At 39.5% G+C, this 12,679-nt stretch overlaps 1 protein-coding gene across 1 annotated transcript in view; it reads left to right on the forward strand.

Annotated features, from left to right (window-relative positions):
• The window catches only part of RAB4A (RAB4A, member RAS oncogene family), a 45,514-nt gene that overhangs the window by 15,216 nt on the left and 17,619 nt on the right, over positions 1-12,679 (forward strand). Inside the window, exons 2-3 of the mRNA XM_060642767.3 lie at positions 9,483-9,563; positions 11,807-11,921. Coding sequence (XP_060498750.1) covers positions 9,483-9,563; positions 11,807-11,921 — 196 coding nt within the window. The remainder of the gene's footprint in view (positions 1-9,482; positions 9,564-11,806; positions 11,922-12,679) is intronic.

The following is a 12,679-nucleotide window of genomic DNA, read 5'->3' on the forward strand; positions in this document are numbered from 1 at the left end:
GAGGCCCTGGCAACTACTAATCTGTTCTTTATTTCTATAATCTTGTCACTTCAACGATGCTGTATAAATGGAATCATGCATTGCATAATCTCTGGGGATTGACTTTTTCATTCAGTGTATTTCTCTGGCGATTCCTCCAGGTGACTGCATATGCCGACGGTTCATTCCTTTTTACTGCCCAGTAGGATTCCCTGGTATGAATGTACTAGAGTTTGTTCACCGGTTAAAGAGCATCGGAGTGTTTCCAGCTTGGGGCTATGACAAATAAAACTGCTGCAAACATTCATGTGCAGGGTTTTGTGTGAACATAAATCTTAATTTTTCTGGGATAGATGCCTAGGAGTGCAATTGCTGAGTGATACGGTAGTTGCACGTGTAGTTTTTAAAAACTGCTATTTTCCAAAGCAGCTACACCATTTTGTATTTCCACCAGCAGTGTGTGTGATCTGGGTTCCGAGCATTCTTGCCAGCATTTGGTGCTATCACTATTTTTTATTTTAGCCATTCTGATAGGTGTGTAGTGATACCTCACTATGGTTTTAATTTGCATTTCCCTGATGAATGGTTAATGATGAGAGACATATTTTCACATGCTTATTTGCCATTTCTCTATCTTTTCAGTGAAATATCTCTTCATATTATGTGCATTTTCTAATTGGATTATTTGAGTTTTTATTGTGGAGTTTTGAGAGTTGTTGTTTGTTTGTTTGTTTAACGCATATAACCTAGATGCTAGTCCTTTGTTGGATATATGTTTTGCAGTCTTTTCTTCCATCCTGTAGCTTATCTTTTCATTCTCCCAACAAAATTTTCTACAAAGCAAAAGTTTTCAGTCTTGAGGAAGACCATTTGATCAGTTTTTCCTTCTCTGGCTTGTTTTGGGTTTTTTGTTGTTGTTGTTTTTCTGAGTCAAGTCTAAAAACTCTTTGCTTTTTCCATAGATCATGAAGAATTTTCTCCTAATTTTTCCTAAAAGTTTTATAGTATGATGTTTTACCTTTAAGTCTGTGATCTGCTTTGAGTTAATTTTGCATAAGGCATGAGACTTAAGTCAAGTGTCATTTTTTCCCCTTATAGATGCCCAGTTGCCACAGCACTATGTGTTGAAAAGGCTAACTTTCTGGCACTGAATTACTTTTGCAGTTTTAACATCAGTTGGATGACTTCGTGTACGTCTATTTCTGGGTTCTCGATTCTGTTCCATTGATATGTGTCTCCTCATGTCAGTACCATTCAGTCATGATTACTGTAGCTACATAATAAATTTTCAAATCGGGTACAGTGGTTCCTTCCACTTCATTCTTCTTTTTCAAAGGTGTTTCATCTATTCTAGTTCCTTTGTCTTTCCATATAAATTCTAGAATAAGCTTGTCTGTATGTACCGAAAAGTCTTGCTAGATTTCTAGTAGAAACTATTAAACATATGTATCAATTTAGGGAGAATCGACATCTTTACTGTGTCCAGTCTTCTAATCCATGAACATGGTATATCTCTCCCTTTATTTAGATTTATTTTGGGTTTTTTTCCATTATCATTGTATACTTGTCAGTATAGAAGTCCTTTACATGTTTTCTTATATTGAGACCTAAGTATATTTTTTGAGTGATTGTGAGTGGCATTATATTTTTAATTTTGATGCCCACGTGTGTGCTGTTAGTATTAGAAATACAGTTGATTTTTATATTGTCTAATCTTCACCTTGATGAATTCACTTATTGATTGTAGGAGGTTGTTTTGTTTGAGAGTCCTTGGATTTTCTATGTATACCGCCATATCGTCTGCCAATAGGAACAGTTTTATTTCTTTTTGATCTGTGTGGCTTCATTTCCCTTTCATGTCTTATTGCCCTGGCTGGAACTTCCTGTATGATACTGAATAATAGTGGCGGGAGCAGATATCCTTACTGTGTTCCTCATCTTTGGGGTGGGGGGTGGGGAGTAATCTTTCATCATTGAGTATAAGGTTAGCTGTACAATTTTTGAAATGTTCTTGATCAATTTGAGGAAGTTCTATATTTATTTTTTTGAGGGTTTTATCACAAGTGAGCATGGACTCTTGTGAAATGCTTTTTCTGCACCAATTGGTATGATCGGCTGGCTGACTTTTCTTTTTAGCCTAAATAGAGTAGTGACATTGATTTTCAAATATTGAACCATCCTTTTATCCCTGAAATAAAGCCTACTTGGTCATAGTATATAATTTTATTTAAATTTGTAAATGTAAACATTACTGAATTCAGTTTCCTAGTATTTTGTTAAGGATTCGTGAGAGATATCGTTCTATAGTATGTTTTGTTTTAATACTGCCTTCTTCCAGTTTTGGTGTCACTGTAATATATGTAAATAAAAATTTTTAATATTTTTATAATATGCAATTATGTATTTAATAATACATACTTAATATATTTTTAAGCTTAAAATATGTATATGTATATAAAACATAACATATTTAATATATAACATTAAATATATAACATTAAAATATTTAAATAAAAATGTATAATAAATCAGGTAATAATAAATATCAGCTTCATAAAATGACTTGGGAAGGATTCCCTTTTCTATTTTCTCAAAGAGGTTATATGGAATTGTGTTCTTTTTTAAATATTTGGTAGAATTCTCTAGTGAAAGCATCTCAGCCTGAATATTCCTTTTTTGTGAGTTTTAAAATTACAGATTCAATTTCGTTAGTCACTGGAGGGCCATTCAAATTGTCTATTTTATGTCGGGTGAGTTGTGGTACTTTGTGTTCTCAAGGAATTGGTCCATCTCATCTAAGCTGTCGAATTAATGTGTATGGAGTTGTTCGTGTTATTCCTTTGTTATCTTTTTGATGTCTGCAGGGTCTCTGGCGACATGCCCTGTATCATCCCTGAGACTGACTATTTGTGTCGTCTTTTTTTCCTTGTTATAGAAATGGATTAAAGATGGCCCTGTATATTGGTCCCTCTGTTGTTTTCTTTCTCCTGGCAAGCTGGGACATCAGTTCAGAGTCTACCAGCACTAACCTCAAATTCTTACACACTCAGTTGCTTAAAATTCAGCCCAAATAAGCGTATTTTTAGCCATTTAGAGACTTCCTGCTTTGCATACCCTGTGAAATTACAGGCACCATCTGCTAACCTTTGACAAACTCAAGGGCTATGAAGGATCTCAAGCTGCTAGCTGCCCCACCAGACTGCTGGCGACATCATCCAGACACATAAATCCCCTCTCAAATCCCTTCCCCCCCAAAAGTCCCCTTGCCCTGTTCCCCTTCTGGGCATCTTGTCTGGAAGTTCTCCTGCTGAGAGGGATATCCCCTCCGATGCAGCCTGTCCAAGTGTGCCCAAAAAAGTTTATTGTGCCGTCTCACAGTCTTGCCTTTTTCCTTGCTCAGACCTCAATTCCTTGAACTCATTATGGTTTTGCCAGAAGCTTATCAATTTTATTGATCTTTTCAAGGAGCCAGCTTTTGTTCATGGGTTTTCTCTTTCGTTCTCCTATTTTCAGTTTCATTGATTTCTGCTCTTTATTATTTCCTTCCTCCCGCTTGCTTTATTTTGCTCTTCTTTTTCTAGGTTCTTGAGTTAGGAACGTAGATAATTGCTTGTGACTTTCTTTTTTTCCTGATGTATGCATTTAGCGCTCCAAGTTCACCTCTCGGCCCTGCTTTTGCTGTATCCCACAAAGTTTGATAGGATGTGTTTTTTTTCCATTCGGCCCAATATACTTTTTCGATTTCCCGCGAGACTGCTTTCAATCATAGATTATTTAGAAGTGAATTATTTAGGAGCACCTGGGTAGCCCAGTGGGTTGAGCATCCGACTCTTGATTTTGGCTCTGGTTACGATCCCGGAGTTGTGGGGATTGAGCTCCACATCAGGCTCTGTGCTCAGCATGGAGCCTGCTTAAGATTCTCTCTCTGTCTCCCTTTCTCTCTTTCTTTTCTCTTTCTCTGTCCCTCTTCCCCACTCGAATTCTCTCCTTCTTTCAAATAAAAATTAAATAAATGTTAAAAAATTTTTTAAAATAAGTGGATTATTTATAAGTATCCAAGTATTTGGAACTATTCCTACCGTCTTCATCTTATTGATTTCTAGTTTGATTACATTGGGGTTGTAGAACACATTGTATATGATTTCAGCTCGTTTAAATGTGTTGAGGTTTTACGGCCCAGGATATAGTCTAACTTGATGGGTCCCTGAAAAGAATGTGTGTGCTCCTGTTGGGTGGCATATTCTATAAATGTCAGCTGGGTCTGGTTGGTTTACTGTGTTTTTGTTCTTTATGCTTGCTGATTTTCTGTCTCGTTCTCTTGGTTGTGAAGAACTCTCAGTGGTGTTGAAGTCTCCAACCATAATTGTGGGTTTCTCTGTTTTTCCTTTAAGTTCTCTCAGTTTTTGCTTGATAAGCTTTTCAGCTCTGTTATATACACATTTAGGATTCCTAGTCTTTTTTTTTTTTTTTTTGAGATATAAATGACATAGCATTGTATTAGTTGAAGGTGTGGATTCCTGCACCTTACTGGTCGATTTATCCTTTTATCGTTATATAATAACCCTTTTGGTCGTAGGCAGTTTCTTTGCTATGAAGTCTGTTTTACCTGATAATAATATTGCTTTCCTTTGATTAATGTTTGCATGATACGGCTTTTTCTATCCTTTCACCTTCAGCCTGCCTGGGTCATTATAATCAAAGTGAGTTTCTTGTAGACAGCCAATAGTTATGGCATATTTTTAATCTAATCTGCCAATTTTTGTCTCTTAATTGCTACATGTATACATTACCCAATTATTGTAATTACTGATATATTAGGACTTATTTTTGCCATTTTTTTATTCTGTTTTTCATTTCTCTTTCCAGCGTTCCTGTGGTTTATGTGAACATTTTTAAGAATTCTTTTTTATTTATGTATACTATTTTTGAGCATCTCTCTTTGTATAGCGTGTTTAGTGGTCGCTCTAAGTATTACATTGTATATACATCTCAGTCTACTGGTGTCACCAGTGTATGCATTTGAGGGAAATATAAAAACTTTAACTTCTTTGACATCCCTTTACAGCAACGCACCTTTAACAAAATTGTCTGAAATGTTTTCTGCACTCATATTTAGAATCACATTGGACAGTGCTAATCATTGTTGCTTAAATAGCCAGACATAATTTAGAAAACTCAACAGGACAAGAAGAAAAAGCCTATTGTAGTTATACATGGTTTTGTGTCCCATGGTCCTCCTTCCTTTGAGGATAGGTCTGTTGCTGACAAATTCTGTAGTGTTCCTGCCCCCCTCCCCAAGAACGTCTCGATTCCCCCCTTCATTCCAGAAGGTCACTTTCACCATATATAAGATTCTGGGTAGAGAGTTCTTCTGTTCCAGCCCTTGAAAAATATTGTGCCACTTCTTTCTGGCCTCTCTGGTTTTTGATGAAAACTCTGCTGTCATTTGGATTACTTTTTTCCCTATTAGGTAAGCTGTGATTTTCTCTGGCCTGTCATTTTTCTCTGGCTGCTTTCAAGATTTTTTTTCTTTGTCTTTAGCTTGCAGAAGTTTAGTTATGATGTACATTGGCATGGATTTACTTGGATTCATCTTCTCTGTGATTTACTCAGCTTTTCAAATCTGGGTTTATGTCCCTTGCCAGATTGAGAAAGTTTTCAGCCATTGATTCGTTGAGTATCTCTGCAACCTTGTTGTCTTTTTCCTCTCCTTTTCTGACTCCAGTGACACAAATATTAGAGCTTTTTTTTTATAGTCTCAAAGGTCTGTGAGGCTCTACTTATATACTTTTAGTCTATTTTCTCTTTGTTGTTCAGAATTGGATATTTTCTATCATTTTGTCCAGTTCACCAATTGTTTCCCTGCCCCTTTCCATTTTGCTGTTGAGCCCATCTGCTGAACTATGTATTTCAGTTACTGTATTTTTCAATTCTAAAATTTCTACCTGATGGTTCTTCCTTATATGTTTTATTTCTTTGATAAGACCTTCTCTTCGCTGAAGATTTCTGTTTTTCATTTGTTTAAAGAGCAGTTAATGTGTAAAAGTTTTCTCTCTTGCTAGGTTGCCCTTGCCTAGTCCTATGGCCAGAAAGAGCTGACTTTTGTTTATGTTTTTTATTTAATGTTTATTTTTGAGAGAGAGAGGCAGAGCGTGAACAGGGAAGGAGCAGAGAGAGAGGGAGACACAGAATGTGAAGCAGGCTCCAGGCTTTTAAGTTCTACTGAGCAGGAGGAATAGGGAAAAGTCTCAAAGTCTCCTATCCTATTTCTTGGAAGCAAAAGTCTACCGTGGCATTGAGTATAATATTGCGTGCATTGAATTCTGCATTAGACAGTTTTTGGTTTTGTGCTCCTTCCTTCAATACTGTGAAGGTATTATCTCATTGCCTTCTCCTGTTTGGGGTAAGGAACTTAGTTTCTTTATAGGGAGTTTTTCCATTCTTTCTGATCGCCTTTATAGTGTTTGTCTATAGTTTCACTATGGTAATGAGGTGTTTAAGTGTGGATTTACTCTCCCTGACAGTCCCGTATCTGGGCCCCTACTGCTTTTTTTCTGTTTCTTCTCTGTTCCAAGCATCTAGAATTTTCCTTTCTTTCCTGAAAACTCCGCTGTGCATTTTTTTTTGGGGGGGGGGGGGGAGCGGGAATGTGATATATTTTATCCAGCATTTCTAGATGGTGACACAAAAGGGTTTTCCAGCAAAAGGGTTTTCCACTAAAGTATGAATACTTAACCTGTTTGAGCTACAAGACAGAGTATAAAGAGTTTTTGGAGGAGCTTTTACGTCTGGAGACGACATATCTTTTGTCCAGCAAGGTGCAGCTCAGTGGATATGTTACCCTTTTGCCTTTTGGAGCTATGGGACAATCCGGGTAGCAGTTACCATAGTAAAGTACATTTAGCAAAATTTCCAAAGGAGAAGAAAACAGTGGAACAAGAGTCAAGCCAAAGTCTATGTTTAGCTGTATGAGTTTTTGTTCCAGGAGCACGTAGATTTGTGATCCTCATTTTTCTGTGTAGACGTAAAACATAAACGTTTCAATTTGCGTGTACAAATTCTTTTCTTTTTCAGTACTTACTGTTGCCTGCATATTGGCAGCATCTTTATTTAGCCCTCACCCTTTTCTGTTTCTAACTTATAGGGTTGACTCTCGAACAACACAGGGGCAAAGGGTGCCAACCCTCTGGACAGTTGAAAACCTTCATATAAATTTGACCACTCAAAAACTTAACTGCTAATATCCTCCTATTGACGGGGAGCCTTATTAATAACATAAAATACCAGATGACACGTATTTTCTATACTGTATGTGTTATATATCACGTTCTTATGATGAGGCAAGCTAGAGAAAAGAAAATGCTACTAAGAATATCACAAGAAAGAGAAAATACGTTTACAGTACCGTACTGTTAAAAAGATCCACACGTAAGTGGACACACTCAGTTGTTCAAAGGTCAACTGCACGATGATCGGGCTTTATGTCTTAAGTAGAAGAAGATATTGAACAAGATTGAAAGATTCCAGTGTTTTCATTTTAACCTGGCAATCTTAACCATCTTCCCTTCGACGTCTTAGGTTATAGAAGCCGTTTGATGAAAATGATTAGATTTGGCGTGTTTTAGTGTGTGTGGGGGGGGGGGGTAGAATTACGTAAGATTTGCCATTCCCCCCATTTTTAAGTCTGCAGTTCATTTGCATTTAGCACATTCACATTGGTGTACAACCGTTACCACAGTCTGTCTCCAGAACTTTTTCATCTTTCCAAACTGATGCTCGTTTCCATTAAACAGCACCTCCTCGTTTCCCCTCTTCCCCAGCCGCTGGCAGCCACGGTTCTACTGTCTGTCTCGGAGTCTGATTACTCTAGGTACGTTATAGAAACAGAATCATACAGTATTTCTCCTGTCGTGACTGGATTGTTTCCCTTAGCATAATGTCTTTGAGGTCCATCCGTGTTGTGACATGTGTCAGAATTTCCTCACTTTCAAGCCTGAGTAATACCCCGCTGTTTGTATGCGCCATATTTTGTTTATCCATTTATTTATAAATAATGCTTCTTTTGGACTACTCCGGATAATGCTGCCGTGAACCTGAATGTGCATGCTTTCAAAACACACAATGAGAAGCATAAAACTTGTTATTTTTAAGCGCCGACAATTCTGATAGCACTATCCACTAAGCTCATTGCCTGTAACCTTGTGGAAATCGTGAGAGGTTGAATCGGCTTAATCTGGGAGTGATGATGAATATAGGTCTTAAGAAACAGGGCTAGGCTAAGCTTCAGCAAAGAAATGGGCTGTGTGAGCTTCCTTGGGGGAAAGAGAGAGCCAGGGCTCGGAGCGCTTGGTCTGGGTTTGGAAAAGATGTATGGAGGCAACACTTTCAGAGGTGCAAACCGGGGAACCCGCAGTACAGACTCATCAGGGCCACGCAATGAGTCCAGCAGCATGGGGGCTAGCGGTCGATGGGTTCTGATCAAAGTGGGAGGGGTCGGGGTGGGAGGGGTCCTCTGCAGCACCTGGGCTCCGCATAACTCAAGTTCTTTGCTAACAGCAAAAGCAAAATGGATTATTAAGGCATCGTGGGGCTACCGATGCTACATCATACTGATTAAATAACAAATTGCACTGGAGAGTCTTCATTTCCATTTCATGTAAAATAATGTCCCAAATTAAACATATTACTCTGTGTAAAGAAGAAATGAGAAATTCTTTCTACGCTGAATGAGACAAATTTCACATTTGGAATGCTGACTCAAACTTGGCTCAAGCTGTCCTTCCCACAAGTTACAGATAAGGGGATAGAAGCAAGACCACAAAAATCCGCAAGGGCGGGGGGAAGCGTACCTATTTTTTTTTATCTTTTTAAAAAATTTTTTTAATGTTTTTATTTTATTTTTGAGAGAGGGACAGAGTGAGAGTGGGGGAGGGACAGAGAGAGGAGGAGACAGAATCCGAAGCAGGCTCCACGCTCCGAGCTGTCAGCGCAAAGCCCGACACGGGGCTCGAACCCACAGAGTGCGAGATCACGACCTGAGCCGAAGTCGGACGCCCAACTGACTGAGCCACCCAGGCACCTCTGGAAAGCATACCTATTTTTAAAAGGAAAGGAGTGAACTTCTCAAAGTTTCCCAGGGTTTTCCTTTTGTACAGAAACACTTGAAATTTCTAGGCTATTTTTTCTTGTCACTGCTTATGCGTATTTCTTAGAATAGTGACTCGCAAAGGGACAAATTTTATACATTACAAGAACAGTCGCCAGACTTCCAACATGAAAGGAAGTTGTCCCAGGAGCACAGTTTGGGAAACCACTGAATTGGCATGTAAGCCAAATATCCAAGAGGTGAAAAGGTAAGTTGACACATGTATTGTTGTTTTCACAGGGTAGTTACCTCTCTTTTCTGTTAACAAGTCAGGTCTTACTTTTTTTTTTAATCATAGTCTAAGAATAAACATAGCACGTTTTAAAGGTTTTTTTCATAGTCTCTTTTTGTTTTTCAGATTTTTTGTTTAAGTTCTTGGTTATTGGAAATGCAGGAACTGGCAAGTCTTGCTTGCTTCATCAGTTTATAGAAAAAAAATGTAAGTGACATCAAATGGTCAGTGTTTCGTGCATGTCTTTTTCTGAGAGTGCTCCCTTGCTCAGATTTGTTTGTAGTAAAACTTGTGAATATATTTCAGCAAAGAGTTATAGTTTAAAATATGTTAAAATAACGTTAAAAGTTTATGTCGTATTAAGCTTTCAGCAAATGCCTGTGGTTTTCGTCAAGTTATTTCAGTTTCATGATGGCTCATCATTCAGTATATTATCATACCATCCATTTTCCCACATACTCAGATACATTCCAGATACTGAGATACAACATGGTGAAGTGGAAGGCAAAGGAGGAATGTCATTCCCTGACAGGGAGCCAGCCGCCCAAAAAGCCCTAGCGGCACATTGTAGATAAGACAGTCATGTGGGGTCCTCGGCAGCCTTGTACTACAGTGAAGGCAGCTGTTGTCCTCAGTTCCGTTTCGCAGGTAAAAGGCGCAGGTGTAGAGAAGTGGGTGTGTGGTCTTGGGACGGTCATCCCACCACCTTGGGAGGGTAGTTGATTAGACTCAAGCCCGGACCTTTTGACCACAGACCCATCTTTTTGCCATTGACTTGGCGCTCTTTTGGTAAGGGAGGTTGGATTTTTTACTCCGAGATACTGTAAAAGACTTGGTTAGACCTAGAGACCCTGAAAATAAACAGTGCTCTTAGAGCCATGGAAAGAATGGTGGGGAAAGACCTGTTTCGCGGCAGGTGGGTAAAGGCACGGAAGCAGAATTAACTGCCCTTGCTGAAGTCGGGGTGGGCAAAATGGGCAAAGAGACGGCAGAGGGTATCCAGGCAAAGAGCTTTGAGGAGTAAAACTGTAGAAGTGTATTCTGCTATTTCCATTTTCAATCTCCAAGGACTTGTTGGAACCTCTGTCGAGTGACACGGCCCCAGCATGGATTAGTCACAGAGCCAGTCCTTACCGAGTGGAACACATATTCCCCCCCTGGGGGCCCAGGTCCCCTCACAGGTTGCCAAGACTGCATTGTAGCATCTCAGAAGAGAAGGCCCCCAGGACATTGGGCCCAGTGCCCACCTGCTTATTAATCCTTGTGTCCTCTCTCTGTGGCGAGCTCTCCCTTGATCGTCCTTCCCTTAAGGCCTCGCCACAGAGACCGGTACCTGTGTGGTGTTGGTCCGCATGGTCTAGAGCATCACGGGAAAGGTTTCACTTTATTCCTCTTGTGGCCATGTTGTAATCAGAATGCCCTCCGACCTTAGCCATCACCCTTTGAGCCTTTTACTCCGAGGTTTCTCGGTAGCTTGAATTCTAGAACGTCCACACTAGCTCCACACTGTCTGGGACAGGCTTGTGTGGACAGTATGAACCTGTTTTGTGCACCCGCACGCGCGCGCGCGCGCACACACACACACACACACACACACACACACACACACCAGGAAGCTCAGCACCCCGTCACGTGGCATCCCTGACTTTGGCCCTACGGCTATAAAGTGGAAGCCAGTCACAGGCCGTGGAGCCACAAAGTGGAAGCCAGTCACGGGCCGTGGAGCCATCCTCGGTGTTCATCACCACAGCAGTGTTCCTTCACAGACCGCTTACTCGGGGTGGGCTTAGCAAGCTGCTTATTTTGCCCGCCTCCCGGCACAGAGAGTATTGACTTCTCCAACAAGTTCACTCCAAGTTATTGCCACACAGTACTAAAATCCACGATAATACACATAGAGGCTTTGGGTTTGGGGTTTGTTTGTTTTTGTTTTTGTTTTATCTTTTCCTCTTTTTCCCTTCATCTCTGGTGTCCATCAAGTTTCTTTTGGGGGCTACGGTGTTTTTCCTCCCCTTTGATTTCTTTGGAATATTTATCCATTCGAATAGTGGGAATTCTCACCTCTTCATTACTGACTGAGGTGCAGTGGGCTGTAAGCCCTTTCGGGGGGCACCCGGGTATTTTATGCAGTCACCATTTGTGAGTGCCCTCCCCGTGGACGGGTACATGTGGTTCTCATGTGGTGTAGCCATTTCCAAGCCTAGACTTTAAAATGTATGGTTTGTTTTGGGGGTCTTGCAAAAGAGCCTTATCGCCTCCTTCAGAAGAGGAAGTGTGTGTGTGTTCTGTTTAAAACAGTGAGTGCTTCGTATCAACCGACTGTTGGAAAAATGAAAGGCTACAGTAAATTACATTTCCGTTGACTTAAACCTTGATTTCACTTGTTTAAATCTGTAAGCCTGTTTCCCTAATGTTCTAAAATTAAATATCTTGTTCTTTTTCTTTTTCAGTCAAAGATGACTCAAATCATACAATAGGAGTGGAGTTTGGTTCAAAGATAATAAATGTTGGTGGTAAATATGTAAAGTTACAGATATGGGATACAGCAGGCCAAGAACGATTCAGGTAGCTTTCTCTCTAACTTAACAAAAATATTTGAAAATTGGATTTGAAATAACCAATTATAGCCTTTTAATATGTGTAGTTGTCTTCTCCCCTACACAGATTTCAGAACCTTCACCTCTGGAAGCTTAAAGAGCAGCTTCTTGTCTTAAAGGACTGTTTTCTCCAGGTGGCATTGACTTGCTAAAGAACGCGTTAGAATCTCTTTTGAGCGAACGCATCCTAATGTAGAGGCTGAGTTATTCTTTGGGACTAGCGAGTACATTTGGAGGATGTGACATTGTGTATTCTGCAGTATACTTTGAGATTAAAATTAAGGCAAAGTAATAGCACAACAATTTCTTCTCTATCTTCCACTTTTAAAGGAGAATTTTTAAAAACCTCTTTTGCGGTTTTATTTTGTTTTACATTAACTAGCACGTCCTGACGGCTGGTATACGTTCCACCAAATATTCTCTCCTGCACATTTTTATTACACTATAGTCATAACTGATGTTTGAAATTATGACCCCAGATCACTGCATAGGAGGTTACATGTTTAATAGTCTGTAACTACTAAAGCAAGAAAGTAGATTGATATTTTAGGTGTGTTTTTTGAACAGATACACAAAGTCAAAACAGAACGGATATTCACGGTCTTAAAATTCAGTTAAGTAAAACTCACTCTCACTATAAGCATTTCATTTCATTAAAGTCAGGAGTATATTATATTTTAAATGTTCAATAATTGTTTGCTTCAGAAATATCGAAACCATTTTTAA

The sequence above is a fragment of the Panthera onca genome, chromosome D2 (genome assembly GCF_046562875.1).
Source record: "Panthera onca isolate mPanOnc1 chromosome D2, mPanOnc1 haplotype 2, whole genome shotgun sequence".
Taxonomy (NCBI): domain Eukaryota; kingdom Metazoa; phylum Chordata; class Mammalia; order Carnivora; family Felidae; genus Panthera; species Panthera onca.